The sequence below is a fragment of the Choloepus didactylus genome, chromosome 3 (genome assembly GCF_015220235.1).
Source record: "Choloepus didactylus isolate mChoDid1 chromosome 3, mChoDid1.pri, whole genome shotgun sequence".
NCBI classification, from domain to species: Eukaryota; Metazoa; Chordata; class Mammalia; order Pilosa; family Megalonychidae; genus Choloepus; species Choloepus didactylus.
The window spans coordinates 181,534,719-181,550,908 of record NC_051309.1 but is presented as its reverse complement, the minus strand read 5'-3'; the positions used below and the strand labels follow the sequence as shown (position 1 = coordinate 181,550,908).

Genomic DNA, 16,190 nt, shown 5'->3' with positions numbered 1-16,190 from the left:
ATAATTATTCCCAATTTGAGGATAAGGAAAAGGAGGCACATAAAGGCCATGAAGCTGGTAAATAACAATGCTGGAATATGAACCCAGCTTAGAGCACACGGTTAACCACTATGCTGTACTGTGCAATAGCACTGCCATTATCACACGTGGATTTTACCTTAATGGTGTTCTTTGTAACATCAATTATTCAGTACTTTCCCCAGAAGAAAGAACCATGGGAAGCAATAGGAAAGATTTAAAGCAGCCATATATATTCCAATTCTTCAAAAGTTCAGATTGTAGCAACGTAAATAGGATATCCATGTGTAAAGATAACCGAAGCATGTGTCAGTCTTATTCTGTTGATAGAAGATAAGCCAATGGAATAATCAGAAAGTTTCTGCGTAGATCAAAAACAGGGTACCCACAGAACCTTTGGGAAAGCTGTGTCTGTTTCTGCTTTTTGAAGTCACACAACTCATGCCAACAAAGCAAAGATTCTTAAAAAGCCAACAATTAGTGATTGCCTAATATTTGTTTATCTGTGTTCTAAGCCAATGCATCAATGCACTAATTAGGTTAATGAATTATCTTATATATGAATTCATTTATTCCTCATAACAATCCAATGTTATCCCTAAAATGTTAACTTAAACTGATATCCCCATTTTAAATATTATAATCTGAAACATAGAGATATTAAATATGAATAAGTCACAAAGCTAGTAAGTAGCAGGGCTGTAATAATATGACTGTGAATAAATATAGACATAATTTAAATGCAAAAATATAATAATACAATTATAGTGCATAAATTAGTTTGTATATAATTGCATTTATTGATATGATATATTAATAATGAGTTCTATTTACTTATGAATGTGACTTTAAAATTAATACAGTAAGGAGTTATGTTTTCTAGGCAAAGAAAAATTCAAATGCTATAAATAATACCTACTTATGGTTATATAAATTTATATTACATGCTCTATAGATGGACACAGTGGAATGTGGAAGTCATATCCTAAGCAGTGGCTGCATAGGCAAATTACATATTTTCACACAATTCTTCTGCATGTATTCTCTCATCACTGAATGTTTTAATGTTCTTTACTCTCACTCTACCCTAAATGCTTTCTACCAAGAAAATTAATCTTGGATATAACTGGCAATGGATTAAGTATGTTAATGGATCAGGAGCAAGCCAATTCACCAAAAGCTACCTGAAAGTAGGAAGCAAGTAAATTCAAATATAGAAGCTAGGAGGAGAAAAAAAAACAAAATTGACAATCACTAGAATCAGGATATATGAAGATGAATGCTCTGTGGAAGAATGATGGAGTGAAAGCACAGTGTTGTAGGTGAACTGAACTACCCTCCAAACAGCTGTGCCCCTAATGAAAGGAAAGCAGGGAAGTAACTGTCATCAGGCATTAAAAGTCTTAGAGGTGAGCTATTTATCTCTGAAGTAGCTCCGGATGGGAAAAAAAATAATTTATACCATTGACCTGCTGTCTCCTGGATCTGGAGTTTTGGATTACACTACCTCAGAGAGAGGTCAGAGGTGTCCCTGACTGAGAAACAAAATTTAAGCCTTTCCATGTGAACAGCATACCTTAATATCTGCAAGAATCTGTAGAAAAGTATAATGAAAACAAGCTCCTGTGGATTACCAGTTTTCATTTTGCCAACAATGTGCTCACACACAAATGAATAAAAATAATACTTAAGTGAAGAAACAAATCTATATAAAAAAATCAGCATATTAAACCTACTGACAATAAAAAAAAAAATGTTTGGAAAAAACCTGAATGAGCTAGAGTCAAAAATGTCAACAATAGTAAAAACTAAACCAGATTTAGACTTTAAAAATTTAGAATACTAAAATTATTGGATAAATATTAGGCATATCTAAAGATACATTAACTGTATAAAATATTCTTAATGTGTGAAATGTTTAAAGACAAAATAGTATTGAAAAATATAACAATAACAAGATAATTTCAGAAAAGATTAGAAAGATTTGTAAAAGAACCAAATATAATTTATTAAATTGAAAAATATAATAATTAATTTGAAAATTAATGGGTAGTTAAAAATTTTATTAGGAGAATTTGAAGAGAATTAATTGACAATATACATACATATATGTGTACATATATGAAACAAAATTAATTGATAAAATGAAATATATATAAATATATGTATATTTATTATTTCAGGAAAAAATGCCCCCACAAAGGTAATAGAAAATAGAGAGTAGAATGAAAAGATACAACAAAATTTAATCTGAGGTACAGAAGAAGCCAGAAATAAGACGGTATAGAAAATATCAAGAGCCATTGATTGAGAATTTTCCAGAAATGACAAAATCCATGAATTCACAAATATAGGAAGCCTAATGTGTGCCAAGTAAGATAAATAAAAAATCCAAATCTAGACACTCAGTGAAATGGCAGATTACCAATGTAAAACTCAGACAGAGAAGCCATATTACCTACCAAAAATATCATACAGGTATAACAACAAAAATATCTTGGCAGAGTTAATAGGATTTAGAAAACAGTAGGTAAACACAGTTAAAATGGTGAAAGAAAATTCCCATTTGGGGACAGGGAGACCGTGGCTTCCTCCTCCTGCCAGAGACTAGTAAACAATGACCAAAGCACAGTTTGAGCAGTTTGAGTCAACACAGCCTCTTGTTGCTTAGGCTCAAAACTTTCCTTAATAGGTAGACGAAAGAGTGGGTGACTCTTATTTTCCACCCTGTCCATCACTTGGGTGAGAACATTTGCTACTTGATCATGGGGAATCTTCTCAGATCCTCTAACTCAGTCTGTGGGAGCCTGTGTCTTTTCTATTCAGAAAGTCTTGTCTCTGTCAGCACCTCATCCTCATTGCCAAAAACTGTCAATAGTCTGTGAATTGTCTGAGATTTTGCCCTACTCTCATGCTGCCACAGTTTCAGGGGATGCTTTGGTAGGAGACATGAGATTCCTGGGTCAGAGGCAAAGGAATTTATTACTCATGGAATAAGCTGCATGTCCTTTGTCATTCTTCTTTCTCCACAGTTCCCACAGGTGCAATACAGGGAGACCCAGTTGAATGCTGCACATACATTGGGTTTGTTTCACAAACAAGGAAATTTGAATTTAGTAAATCTCGATCATTTATAACTGGCTACAAACAAGTATGTACAACTTTTGCCCCAGGGGGAGACATTACCTTTATGTTACTGGGCAGCAAACCAACTTGCCCTCTCCTCCAGAAGGAGATACTATCTATCTTCCAAGGCTAATTGCTATACAAACATAATTGAATATATAGTCCAGAAGTTGTATGCAGAAATACAAGATATCCACTGAGAATTGTTTCTTAGCTACACTCCCAACACTATACAAAACAGTAGGATAATTTTATTAATATCAGAAAAACTAGATTTTCAGATAAAAACCATAGAAAGTGAAGATTACTACATATGAAAAATATGTTAATTCACCTGGAAAACTTAATATAATAGATCTAATCTTATAGGTATGTAATAAATATTCTCAAGATAAAAAAGCAATTTCTACCTTTTATATTTTTCAATTTCTATTGCCTACCAACTCATTGTGAGATTTCAACATTCCTCTCTTAATAACTGATAAACAGAAAATATTTATAGTTAGACTCCTTCGCTATCTTCCTTGGCTCAGTAAGTAAGACAGTGGGGCCCAATGAAGGGTGATGAAGGAGGAAAGGTGGGGTCCTGTGACATAGCCTTGGTGGTTTGCCTACCTGTGCCTCAGGACATGGAATGTTAAGTACATATGTTATTGCATTCTTGAAATTTCTATACTGAGGAGGTACCTAACATGATTGTCAGATTGGTTCTGTTGAGTAATTAAGAAAGTAGTTTGAGTTTATAGGTAGATATCTTTAGAATAATGAGAACCAGTTTTCTCAGTTTTGGAGAAGATACTTACAAGCGTGGAAAGGAGGAAGCTAGAAAGAATTCTGATGTATTGGATTAGAATTGGAGGTATCAGTTTGAACACATATTGGTTTTTATTGTTTTTGCTGTTGTTTTTGGTATATATGCAAGGCTAGATATGGGAATGGTTACCAGTGTGTTTGTGTACATGTGTATTGTAGAAAAATAGGTACTTATTTACAGTATTTAATGAATTGTTAACCTCTGAAGGGTTAACCGGTTTGCTTCTGCTTTCTCTGGTTCATCCCACCCTCATCATTTTCCTTTTTTGACTGACCTCTCCTCAGTAAATTCATTCTTAATAATATGCTTTTGCCACTACATTTAACAGCCCCCTTCTCTTTACTTATAGTCAACATTGCCAGGCTGTTGTCCTAGATACTCATGCATTCCCAAAGTGAGTCAACAGAGGGCACTTTAGCTCTCAGGAGGTAGAGCTCCCCAGGCTATTCCCTGAGGTTTACTCAAAAGGAAATGTTACACAGTGGGAAAAAACTAAGCTTTATATCTTTGTATCTTCCCCATTTTTCTCTTTTAGCTGATCTCAAAGTATATCATTGTTACCAGCGTGTAAAAGTGTCTGGGAACTATTGACAATTAAGCATATATATTAGTTAGAAGAATTTGAAATAATCAGAATAAACAAACTCATAGTCAGTATCTAGATTATAGATTACCAGGAGATGAGGTAGGGATAGGGATGAGAAGTTAAAGCTTAAAATGTACAGGGTTCCTATTTGGAATGACAGAAATGTTTTGGCAATGGATGGTGGTGATGGCAGCACAAAACTGAGAAAATAAGTAATTAACAGCACTGAAATATATATCTGAAGGTGATTAAAAGGGGAACCTAAGATTGTATATATGGTAACAGAATAACAATTTTTGAAAAATCCATGGAACTGCACTACACAGTGAAATCTTAAACCATGGACTACAGATAATAATAGAATTATAAAAGTATACTGTCATCAATTGTAACAAATGTTCCACACCAATACAAGGTGTTAAGAGGTACATGGGAGTCCTGTATTTTATAAATGATTGTTCTGTAAACCCACACCTTCTCTAATAAAGAAAAAAAAATATTCAGGATACAGAAAAAAAAAGAATGGTAAATATTTCTAATAGTCTTTTGGCATGTCTTAAGGAAAATAATCAGGGAAATTCCTCATGCTTTATATTTACCAAATCAGTTAACACAAAAGGGTAAGTATGCAAGCCCCATAGATATTGAAATGTATGCAAAAAAATGACACAGAAGTATTTTTATGTTTGTATTGTTGTTGAGGTCATCTATTACTTTAAGTTCTTCAGAGTCCTTTCTCTCTTTAGCTAAATTTAACCTTCTGTCCTGAATCTTTCATCTCCTGTATGTCTTTCAAAATGCATCCTTTGTTGCTTTCCCCTTTTTCTTTTTTTAAACATTCACTCCCTTATATATCTATAAAAATAATTTCTGCTGAAATGTCATTCTCATTTTCAGGAATACTTGGCATTATGACCTTTTCTAATCCATTTTTTTTGAGTACTCTTATACTTTTCTAGAAAATTCTAGGAGCTATCTGTCAAAAGTTATATTATATATTAAGGCAAATAATGAAAATATAAATCAAGTTAAATTATTTCCTTAATTTAAACAATATATATATACATATATGAATATATATATGTATTAAGAAGTAACAAGTTTTTAAAGTTTTCTTTAATTGAATGTTTCTTTTAAATGAAAGCAACATTGGTCTGGAATAATTTAAACAAGAATTTTGGTTTCAATGACAAATACTGATAAAACCAATAAGAATGAATTGGTTATACAATAAGCACACTAGCCTTTTAAACTTAAATTTTCTTTTTGTTATCAGATTTTGAAATCTAAGATATTTGTTTAGAAAATTACCTAATGAAAGTGGAAAACACATGTACAAATGCCACATTATTCACACATCTCACAAAACAATAGATATTCGACTACAGATGATCTTATAACAAATCTAACTAATTCAGTAATTTGGAAGACATCAAGGCTTTTTATAGGCATACACTTAGAATCATAACTGATTTGAGGGTAAATATAATCCTGGCATTCTAGTACTTTGGATTAAATTAATATTGAGGTTAAGGGAGACGGTAATGCAGCAATCCTATCCACATCTATAATATGCTCGGGTACTCTTGAAAAGGACACCCTCCAAAAACTAGTATTATATCTAGTCTAAGTCCGTAATCCCCGAATCAAGTTGTTTTCTCCTTGTCACATTCTGATGTTGTGCTACAAGTTGTTGTAAACTCTGCCAAGTTAAAAGTTTATGTAGGACATTTTGTAATATGTTTGATTATATAAGAAAAATATAATATCTGTAACAATAATTTCTATTTGGAATATGGGTGTTATACTGGTCTAAGAGAGTGTGCTTAATAAGGTAAGGGATAAATATACCTTTGTTGTTTTATTTTTTTCCTGGCATTTGTCCTTGATAAGATAATCTTTTTACCAACTCAAGCAATGTTTTAGCTGGTTCGTGATGGGGATTGTCTGCTTATTGGCGTGGCTTGAAGGGATCCTTACTGCCCTTACCTCATCTTGCCTCAGCTTAAATTCAGCTAGTCCTCATAATACCCGATTTCAAGATGCCATCTTGGACGCCTGATAGAAACAGTTTGAAATAGAAGCTTAAGGTATAAGGGAGAAATTAACTAGCATATCATTGAGCCTTATGGGATGGTTCAGATTAAGGACTCTAGTATCCTCACTACTCAGATGGTCCTTTTCCCATTTTAACTGTGCTCAGTAATGTCTGTACTCACATCTCTGTTGTTATCCCTGCAGAGGGCCTGTTCTCTTTCCTCACTTGTAATCTTAGAAAGTAGGAAAACAACTCAGAACTGCCTCATGTCACATGACTCTCTCCCTGTGGAGAATGTGGTGATACATAATTTTTTTTTGTGAAATAAGAAGTTTCTCAAAATAAAGTTTTTGTGGAAAAAGAAGTGCCCAAAATAAGCAGTGTTATTCCTTAATGGAAGGTAAGGTGCAGAACAGACAAAACCCAGTGGTATAGTGTCAGTGGTATATTGTCCACCCGTAGTGCATAGGGTGTTTAAATATTGTCCCTACTACATTTAACTCCCTGCTTATGTGTGTATGCTGTAAGTATGATATGTCTGAGTAAAATGCAAATCCCAGTTGAATGAAAGAATGGATTCAAGACTGGATCAAGTATACTTTTTGTTGTATTTACGTGAGATGCAGAGCAGAGGAATTCAAATGGAAGGAGTCTGCTTGGCAAAGAAGTCTCAGTTCATATCTAAGATATTGGTTGTAATGAAAGAAGTGTAATGTATTGATCAGTCACAGATAGATTAAAACAGAGACTAAAAAAAAGTAATTCATGAATTCCATATTCCCGAATTTGTTTACTTACCTCAATACAAATTTAGTTGTTACAATAAGAAATAGAACAGTGTTGCTATATTTTAACTACTGTTAATTATATACTTGTTCTACATTAGAACTCTAAGATAGTGTACAAATCCCATTTCAGTCATATATATTTTTGAAGTTGCAGAAGTTTTCTAAGCTTCTCTTGTAAAATTTAGTTAAAAAATACCTGTCTTTGATGATTGAAAGTATACACAGCACAGTGCGTGACACTGGGAACCCTCAAAGTAAGCCATGTGAGCCATTATCAACTATGTACTTTGTTTTTGTTTTTTGATTTATTTGCATTTTCTGGACTGTCTGGATAATTAAAGTACTTGTAGGTAATTTATTTATACTATTTTTTTAATGATATGCATTGCTTTAGTGAATGCCCAAGAAAGCATCCCTAAGGAAATATGGAATGGATCTGGAGAGTTTGGTTCACCCATTTACTGTCTTTCAGGAGACCTGTGCTTCAATCAGGGTTTCTCAATCTAGGCAATGTTAACATTTTGGTCCATATAATTCTTTGCTGTGGGGGACTGTCCTGTGCACTGTAAGATGTTTAGAAGCATTTCTGACCTCTGTACACTAGGTGCCAGTAGCACACAACCCCGCTTCAATCCCCACCCCCCACACTCACACCCATTGAGAAACTCTGGTCTAATCCATTTACCATGGCCATGGTGATTTCATCTTTTTCAAAGCCATTGAAACTAGCCTGTCCCATAGTTGATTCACCCAGGTGGTGAGGTTAGTTTCTGTGCAGCCCGTATCTCTCCAACAGTAAGACTATATTTTCTTCTTTGATCTTATGTCTAAAAAAAAATGGTAAGAAACTTACTTCCAATGAACACTGTATCAGCTTTGATTGCTGAAAAATCATACTGTAGCCTTGGTTTTCACAATACATCATAACCTAAATGTGCTTAATGCACAGGTCTTAGAAAATCAGGAATGTATTAATCATGTCTTTCTCTATGGTATTTGCATTTTTGGTAATTAAAGACTAATGAGCATGCCCTTTAAGTGATATTTTAGTTCACTTATACCTTTATAAATATTTCAGCTTTGTGATAATTAAGAAAATTGAACATTTTAATTAAGAATGCAATCAGTGAATGTAGATAATATTTAAAAGTAGCATTTTTAATTTGTCCTACTATTCTTCAGGTAAAATTTTTTACAAAGATTTCTTCCTCCTTTTTTTTTTTCAAAATCAATTCATAGATAAATAAAGTTAAGTGGTTTTCTGATTACAGGAAGCTGATTCATATGATTATATACTTGCTATAGATCTGATTTTGTTCCCCTTTAAAAAATGCATACAGAAAAGGGTATTAGGTAGAGTCATTCTGAAAAGAGAAATTGTTTCATTTACATTGTAATTGTTTTTGCAAAACCATAAATTTCATCATGTCATGTAAATCTGAAAGAAAGCTTTGAATTTTTTAAAATTATTATAATGATGCTGAAGAAACTTAGCTAGAGGTTAAAAAAATAGAGGTAAAAAATGCAGGAAGTTTGTGATTTCCTTTTTAAGAAACTAATAGCTCATGCATTTTTTGTTCATTCAAGTATAATCAGGACTTTCGAGCTCTTTGTATGAATCAATCACTGCTGCAATAAATCATATTTAAAATGTAAATGTGTGGCATAAAACATCTTTGAAAAAAGCTAATTTATTTTCAAAATTTGAATCCAATGCTAGCTATAATTAATATTGATTTTTGGTTTTATCTGTTTATATGCTACTTATAATTGCCCTTGAACTCTCCTTAAATTGTCATGAATCAGAATTTTCACATGATCAAATCCAAAGTCCTGAAATATTGCTAAAAGAAGTTACATTAAAGGATAATATAACTGAAATCTCAAAGTTTCGTGTAACTTTTTTATCTTTCATTAAATCACTTGCTAAACTATTTATTCTACTTTTGGTTACATGTGGGATATTTTTAATAACACTTAAAATTCAATGTGATTTTACATGACAAATCATTTTTTCCATCTAGTTAAACACTGAACATAGAAAAATAATGACACTTTTCAAAGAATTTGTTCCTCAGAGAGACCCACAACACCACTATAAATATGATCGAAGTGTGTAATAATATTTTATTCATGTATTTCAGTGCTAGTTTTGAATTTTTCATGGCCATTAAAGAATTGTTTGACAAAGAAAAATATATATCATACAGATGTAGGTAATCTGATTAGTCATTGGGTGCATTTAGTGCTTCTAGCTATCAGCTGAATCCAAATTAAATTAGCCACTGATGCATTGGCCTATAGGAGCCAGAAAGTCTACCCTATTTAATTTAATAATAATTTATACTGAGTAAATTATGGAGGTAGCCAGAAAAGAAATCACATTACCCCAGCATTAGCAAGATACATTTCTTCTTGCTAATTTCTTTTAAGAGGTAAGATAGTCATTACCTCTTAAAAGATGGAGCACATTTACTTTTGTTCATCAAGTGCACATCATTTTTAGTTAAAACTATTAACTAAAGAATGCCTTATTAAATATGATAAGCAAATAAAAAATTAAAAAAGAATGAGTTGAAGGTATTTAGGCTGTGATTCTACAGAGAGTAATGGTTACAGAAAACGAAAAGCAAAACAAAACTCATGTGCCATAATATTTTTTATTATATGACTTTAATTGTATTTAGTCTTTATTAACATTTACTGAGAACCTGGTTCATGAAAGTTATCATACTGGGGAAAACTGGCTGTATTATTCTAAAAACCCTGTAGATTAGGAATTATTATCCCAGTTACTCGGGTGGGAAAATCAAGACTGAGGATATTTAGAAACTAGCCCCAAAGCAACATATAAGGGTTGAGAATTGAGGTATAATGCTCTTTGTTCAACACCCTTTATCTCTCATTTTTCATGGCATGTGTGATAGAATCACAGATGTATTATTGTCATACTCTTAAGAGTTTCTAATCCTCTGGTCGTGCAAACATTGAAGAGAAGCATGCTGTACTCCCCTTCTAGAAAAAAAAAGTGAAATAATATCTCGGGCTTATAGAAACAGTCTTAAGTGACAATACTGTTTTTTGACTGTATACTTGTGCAAATGAAGAACTATAAAATATGACCTATGGGAGGTCAATTTAAGAACCATTTGCACAGTAGGATTATAGAGGTACTAATAAGAAAGATCTTTATATACCAAAATATAGTATATATGATATTTATTAACAGTATATGAAATATAAATACATACTCATATAAATGTTGTGTATGTGTACATAAGCATTTTGTTTATTATTTATTATTCTATACTTACAAATGTATGTTTATGTGTGCACGTGTGTGTTTGGGCTATTGTAGCATCTTTGTGGGAAAGCACATCAATTCCAAATTTACACGTTACAATTGTTTGCCTACTGTGATATATCATAGGCCATGATATACAAATCATTGACTAAAAACTAGATGGATACAGAATCTGTCCCCAAAATTTAGGGTCCATTAAGAGAGATAAGAGACATGCATACTCAAGGAAGTAAAGTTCAAGAATATATGCAAAAGGGGCTTGATAGAAGCACTGTCAACATCTGTGTCCTCTCTCTGTCCATACGATTCTGTACTCAGTTCATATAATAGAAATGTCAAATTAGGTACAACAGTCACTGCTTACCAAAAATGGCATTCAAAGCAACAGCACACCTTGCCTCCTCTATGGATGGAGCAATAACTTAAGAGCATACAAGATTGCACCTTATTATTTGGAGATGTATTATCTAGTAGAAACATTTTCAAATTATGTGCATAAAAATGAATCTTTCTAAATATCTCTTGACAGTCTATGATATAATTAAATTTATTTGAATTACTATTTTTTCCCCTCTTTTTACAGTGCAAACTAGAATATCAAGCATGTGTCTTAGGAAAACAACTCTCAGTCAAATGTGAAGGACGTTGCCCATGTCCTTCAGATAAAACCACAAGTACAAGCAGAAATGTTAAGAGAGGTAAGTGGTGACAATTTATATTCATTTTAGAGAATGATAAAAGGAAAATACAAGCATGTCACCGAAATATAGTTTTACCTTCTTCCCATCCTATTAAAATGTTCCGCAGTAAATGTTAAGCCATTAAATACACAATAGAGTTCATTTTTATACAAATAACTAAAGGTAATTATATTGTCAATAAGGTTTTTATTGTTTTATTTTGAACTTTAATTTCAATTATTATAGCAAGTAATAGTTTCTATAGATTTCCATTTATTTTAATGGTAGTAGCTGGATGCTCCTTTCCTATGTACTCATAATATATAAGAAATCTGAAGGAATGCATTCTATAAATCATTGTGTCTAAAATGTGTGATTTAGATCCAGTTTTCTTGTGGAGCAGGGAACTGATAAGTGATAAAGTAATAAAACCAAACTGACTTTTATCAGAAGTGAAATTGACCAGTAAATTAATGGCTACCATTTTTAAATAGAAATATGTACTCCTGATAAAATGCATGTAAGAATATGTATATATAATATTTTGCACAGAATAATTTCATAAATTAAGCCCTCTTTTGTTTAGATCTAGAATTTTTGAATCTTTACTTCTATTGGTCTGTTTTGGTTTGCTAAAGCTGCCAGAATGCAATATACTAGAAATGAGTTGACTTTTTCAATGGGAATTTATAGGTTAGAAATTTGCAGTTTTAAGACCATGAAAATGACCAAATTAAGGCATCAAGAGGTAGACACCCTCCCTGATGGCATCTGGGGTTCCTCTGTCACATGGAAAGTCACATGGCGACATCTGCTGTCTTTTCCTGGGTTCTGGTTTCAAAATGGCTTTCTCCTGGGGCATTTTCTCTCTTAGATTCTCTGAGCTCTCTCCAAAATGTCCCTGCATTTTATCTTCTCACACAGGACTCCAGCAAGGGGATTAAGACCCACCTTGAATGGGTGGGGTCACATCTCCATGGAAACAACCTAATCAAAAGGTCCTACCCACAATAGGTTAGCCCCCTGAAGATTAGATTGAAAGAAAATAGGCTTGGGATCTAAGATGGTGGAATAGAGAGGAATAGAAGCTAGTTAGTCCCCCTGGAACAACTAATAAACAACCAGGAACAACTAGCAAATAATCTGAAATAACTGCAGGGGGACAAACGTGACCATTCACTCATCCTACAACAACCTGAATTGGGAGGAATGCCCCAGCATAAAATCTGTAAGTAAAAACTGCAGATCCAAGCTGGGAGTCCCCCCCCCGCCCCCCACAGACACCCCCACCCCCCACCCCCAGCGCCACAGCCAGAGCTGCAAAGCCTTGTGGAGCTAGACAGCAGCACTCTCCAAGCAAGTGAATATAGCTCAGCTGTGCTCCAACCGGGGTTTTAATTAACAAGTGTGGACTGCTCAATAGGAATCCACAGCAAGCAGACAGAGTCTTGGGGTGAAGACTGACCTTGGAGAGCTGGAAGGTGGCCATGGACTGGCCCTGAAGGAGGCTTTCTGTCCCTGTTTCAGCTCAGTGAGAAAGCCTCAGCCATTTTCAGTTCCCAGTGCTCTGACCCAAACAAGGGTGGAGATAGCACAGGCAGAGAGAGACCACTGAAATGCTAATGACCTTTCCCTAGGGGGTCTATCTTCTCTAAAAGGAAAGGGGTGGGGCCCAGCTTTAACTACCCACCTTCCATTCAGAACTGGATCCCAGAGCCTGGGAGTAAACAGCTATGGGCCACACCTCTTTACACCAGTCTGGAGTTACAGGCTGACAGGTGCCACCCACTGGACAGAAAAGCACAGTGACCTGAGGCCTCACAGGGTGTTCCAGTTTTTTAAGACACACCCTCAGGGAAACCAGACACTGAATAGTTCTTCCTTCTGGGACCGGAGCCCCTTTTGGTCTGGAAAAACCTGATTGGGGTAACCAAGGAAACCATGTCTACACAACAGAAAACTACAACCTACACTCAGAAAAATGAAGTTATGGCCCAGTCAAAGGAACAAAATTACACTTAACTGAGATACAGGAATTTAAACAACTAATAATAAGTCAATTAAAAAAGTTTAAGGGAGATATGGCAAAAGAGATGAACCATATAATGAAAACACTGGGCGTACATAAGGTAGAAGTTGAAAGTTCAAAAAACCAACTGGCAGAATCTATGGAAATGAAAGGCACAACATAAGAGATGAAAGAAACAATGGAGACATACAACAGCAGATCTCAAGAGGCAGAAGAAAACACTCAGAAACTGGAGAACAAGGCACCTGAAATCCTACACACCAAAGAACAGACAGAGAAAAGGATGGAAAAATATGAGCAACATCTCTGGGAATTAATGACAACACAAAATGCAGGAATATACATTTCATGGATGTTCCAGAAGGAGAAGAGAAGGGAAAAGGGGCAGAAGCAATAATAGAGGAAATAATCACTAAAAATTTCCCATCTCTTATGAAAAATATAAAATTACGGCTCCAAGAAATGCAGTATACCCCAAACAGAATAAATATGAATAGGCCTATGCCAAGACACTTAATAATCAGACTATCAAACATCAAAGATAAAGAGAGAATCCTGAAAGCAGCAAGAGAAAAGTGATCCATCACATACAAAGGAAGCTTGATAAGACTATGTGTGGATTTCTCAATAGAAACCATGGAGGCAAGAAGGAAGTGGTGTGATATATTTAAGATACTGAAAGAGAAAAACCACCAACCAAGAATCCTATATCCAGCAAAACTGACCGTCAAATAAATAATATTATTTATTTGAGAATAAAATATTCTCAAACAGACAATGACAGAGTTTGTGAACAAGATACTTGCTATACAGGAAACACTAAAGGAAGCACTGCAGACAGAAAGGAAAAGGCAGGAGTGAGAGGTTTGGAAAACAATTTTGGGAGATAGTAGCACAGCAATGAAAGTACACTGAACAAAGATGACTGTGAGTATGGTTGAAAGAGGAAGGTTGGGACCATGTGGGACACCAGAACAAAAAACAAAGGATAAAGACTGGGACTGTGTAACTCAGGGAAGTGTAGGGTGCTCAACAATTGTAATGAAAGGTACAAATATGTTTTTACATGAGGTAGAGCAAAGAATGTCAGCCTTGCAAGGTGTTAAAAATAGGGTGGGATTGGGGGGAAAATACCATCAGTGCCAACTTGAGACTGTAATTAACAGAAACATTGTTTTCTGCTTCCTTTAATACAACAAAGGCAATATACCAAAGCTAAATGCGTATGGGGGGGTGGGGGTGGGGGCTGGAATAGGGGAAGGATATGGGACTCCTGGCATCGGTGATATTGTCTGACCCTATTCTACTTTAGGTTAATGCTATCTTTCCTTTTGTTGCTTTCTAGCTGCCATGTTGCTGCTGTTGTTGTTTTTCTCGCTCTCTATTTTATTTTTCTTTTGTCTCTCTAACTTCTTTGACTCTCCTCCTTCTTTGTGGAAGAAGTGGAGATGTCCTTATACAGATAGTGGCGATGGTGCCAAATACATAAATGCGTGACTATACAGGGAACCAACGATTGTTTACTTAGGACGAAATATATGGTGTATGAACAAAACCATCTTAAAAAAAATGTGTTGATGAAGAAACCTTGAGGGCACTATATTGAGTGAAATAAGACAGACACATAATGGCAAATACTATAGGGTCTCACTGATATGAACTAATAATATGTAAACTCATAGACATGAAATATAAGTTTCCAGGATATAGAATGAGGCTAAAGAATGGAGAGTGGTTGCTTATCATAAGCAGAATGTTCAACTAAGGTGAACTTAAACATTTGGAAATGGACATTGGTGATGGTAGCATGCAATGAGAATAACTAACAGTGCTGAAGGTGGTGGAAAGGGTAAGCTCAGAGTCACATATGTCACCAGAAGGAAAGTTGGAGGTTAAAAGATGGGAATGTATAAAACAGTGAATCTTGTGGTGGACAATGTCCATGATTAACTATACAAATATTAGAAATCTCTTTCACAAACTAGAACAAATGTATGACACCATAACTAGAAGTTAATAATAGAGAGGCATATGGGAAAAATATATATACCTATTGCAGACTATATACTACAGTTAGTAGTATTTTAACATTCTTTCATCAACAGTAACAAATGTACTATACCAAAACTATGAATCAATAATGGATGGAGGGGTGGTTAGGGGTATGGGAGGATTTGAGGCTCCTTTTTTTGCCTTTATTTCTTTTCTGTAGTAATGAAAATCTTCTAAAAAATTGAAAAAAAATTAATTGTGGGGATGGATACACAGCTGTATGATGGTATCATGGGCAATTGATTGTACACTTTAGATCTTTGGATAGTTGTATGGCATGTAAACAATATCAGTAAAAAATATATATGTATAAAAAAAAAAGAACATAGGCTTTTCTGGGATACATAAAAGATCCAAACCAGCACAATGTCTAATAAAAATAGTGAATACATATAATCTGATGTTTAGCATAATATATAAGATCACTTTTATGAAATTATTTTCTATAGTTTACATTGTATTATTTATCTATTTGAGATATTGTAACATTCTAAAGATATCTCTATGCCTGCTAGTTCCAGTCCTCTGAAGCACTAGATGAAGTAAACATAGGGAAGTAGATGCTTCTTTAAATCAGACTATTATATAAGGCACTGAGTAGAATATCATCAACAATTATCAGGTCTCAGGTATTTTATGACTAACACTTTTAATTTCACAATTTTAAAAAATCTTTGTTCATCTTCCTTCCACCTTTATTGATTGTGCAGCCTTATTAATGTGGAAAATTGATTTTTGCCTTTTTTTTGAAAAAT

General features: G+C 34.2%; 1 protein-coding gene across 3 annotated transcripts in view; it reads left to right on the top strand.

Moving 5' to 3' along the window:
• SPOCK3 (SPARC (osteonectin), cwcv and kazal like domains proteoglycan 3) overlaps positions 1-16,190 on the top strand; it is a 505,924-nt gene that overhangs the window by 355,747 nt on the left and 133,987 nt on the right. For all 3 annotated transcript variants that reach the window (XM_037830971.1, XM_037830972.1, XM_037830970.1), the window contains one exon: positions 11,258-11,372. In XM_037830971.1, the coding sequence (XP_037686899.1) occupies positions 11,258-11,372 (115 nt within the window). The remainder of the gene's footprint in view (positions 1-11,257; positions 11,373-16,190) is intronic.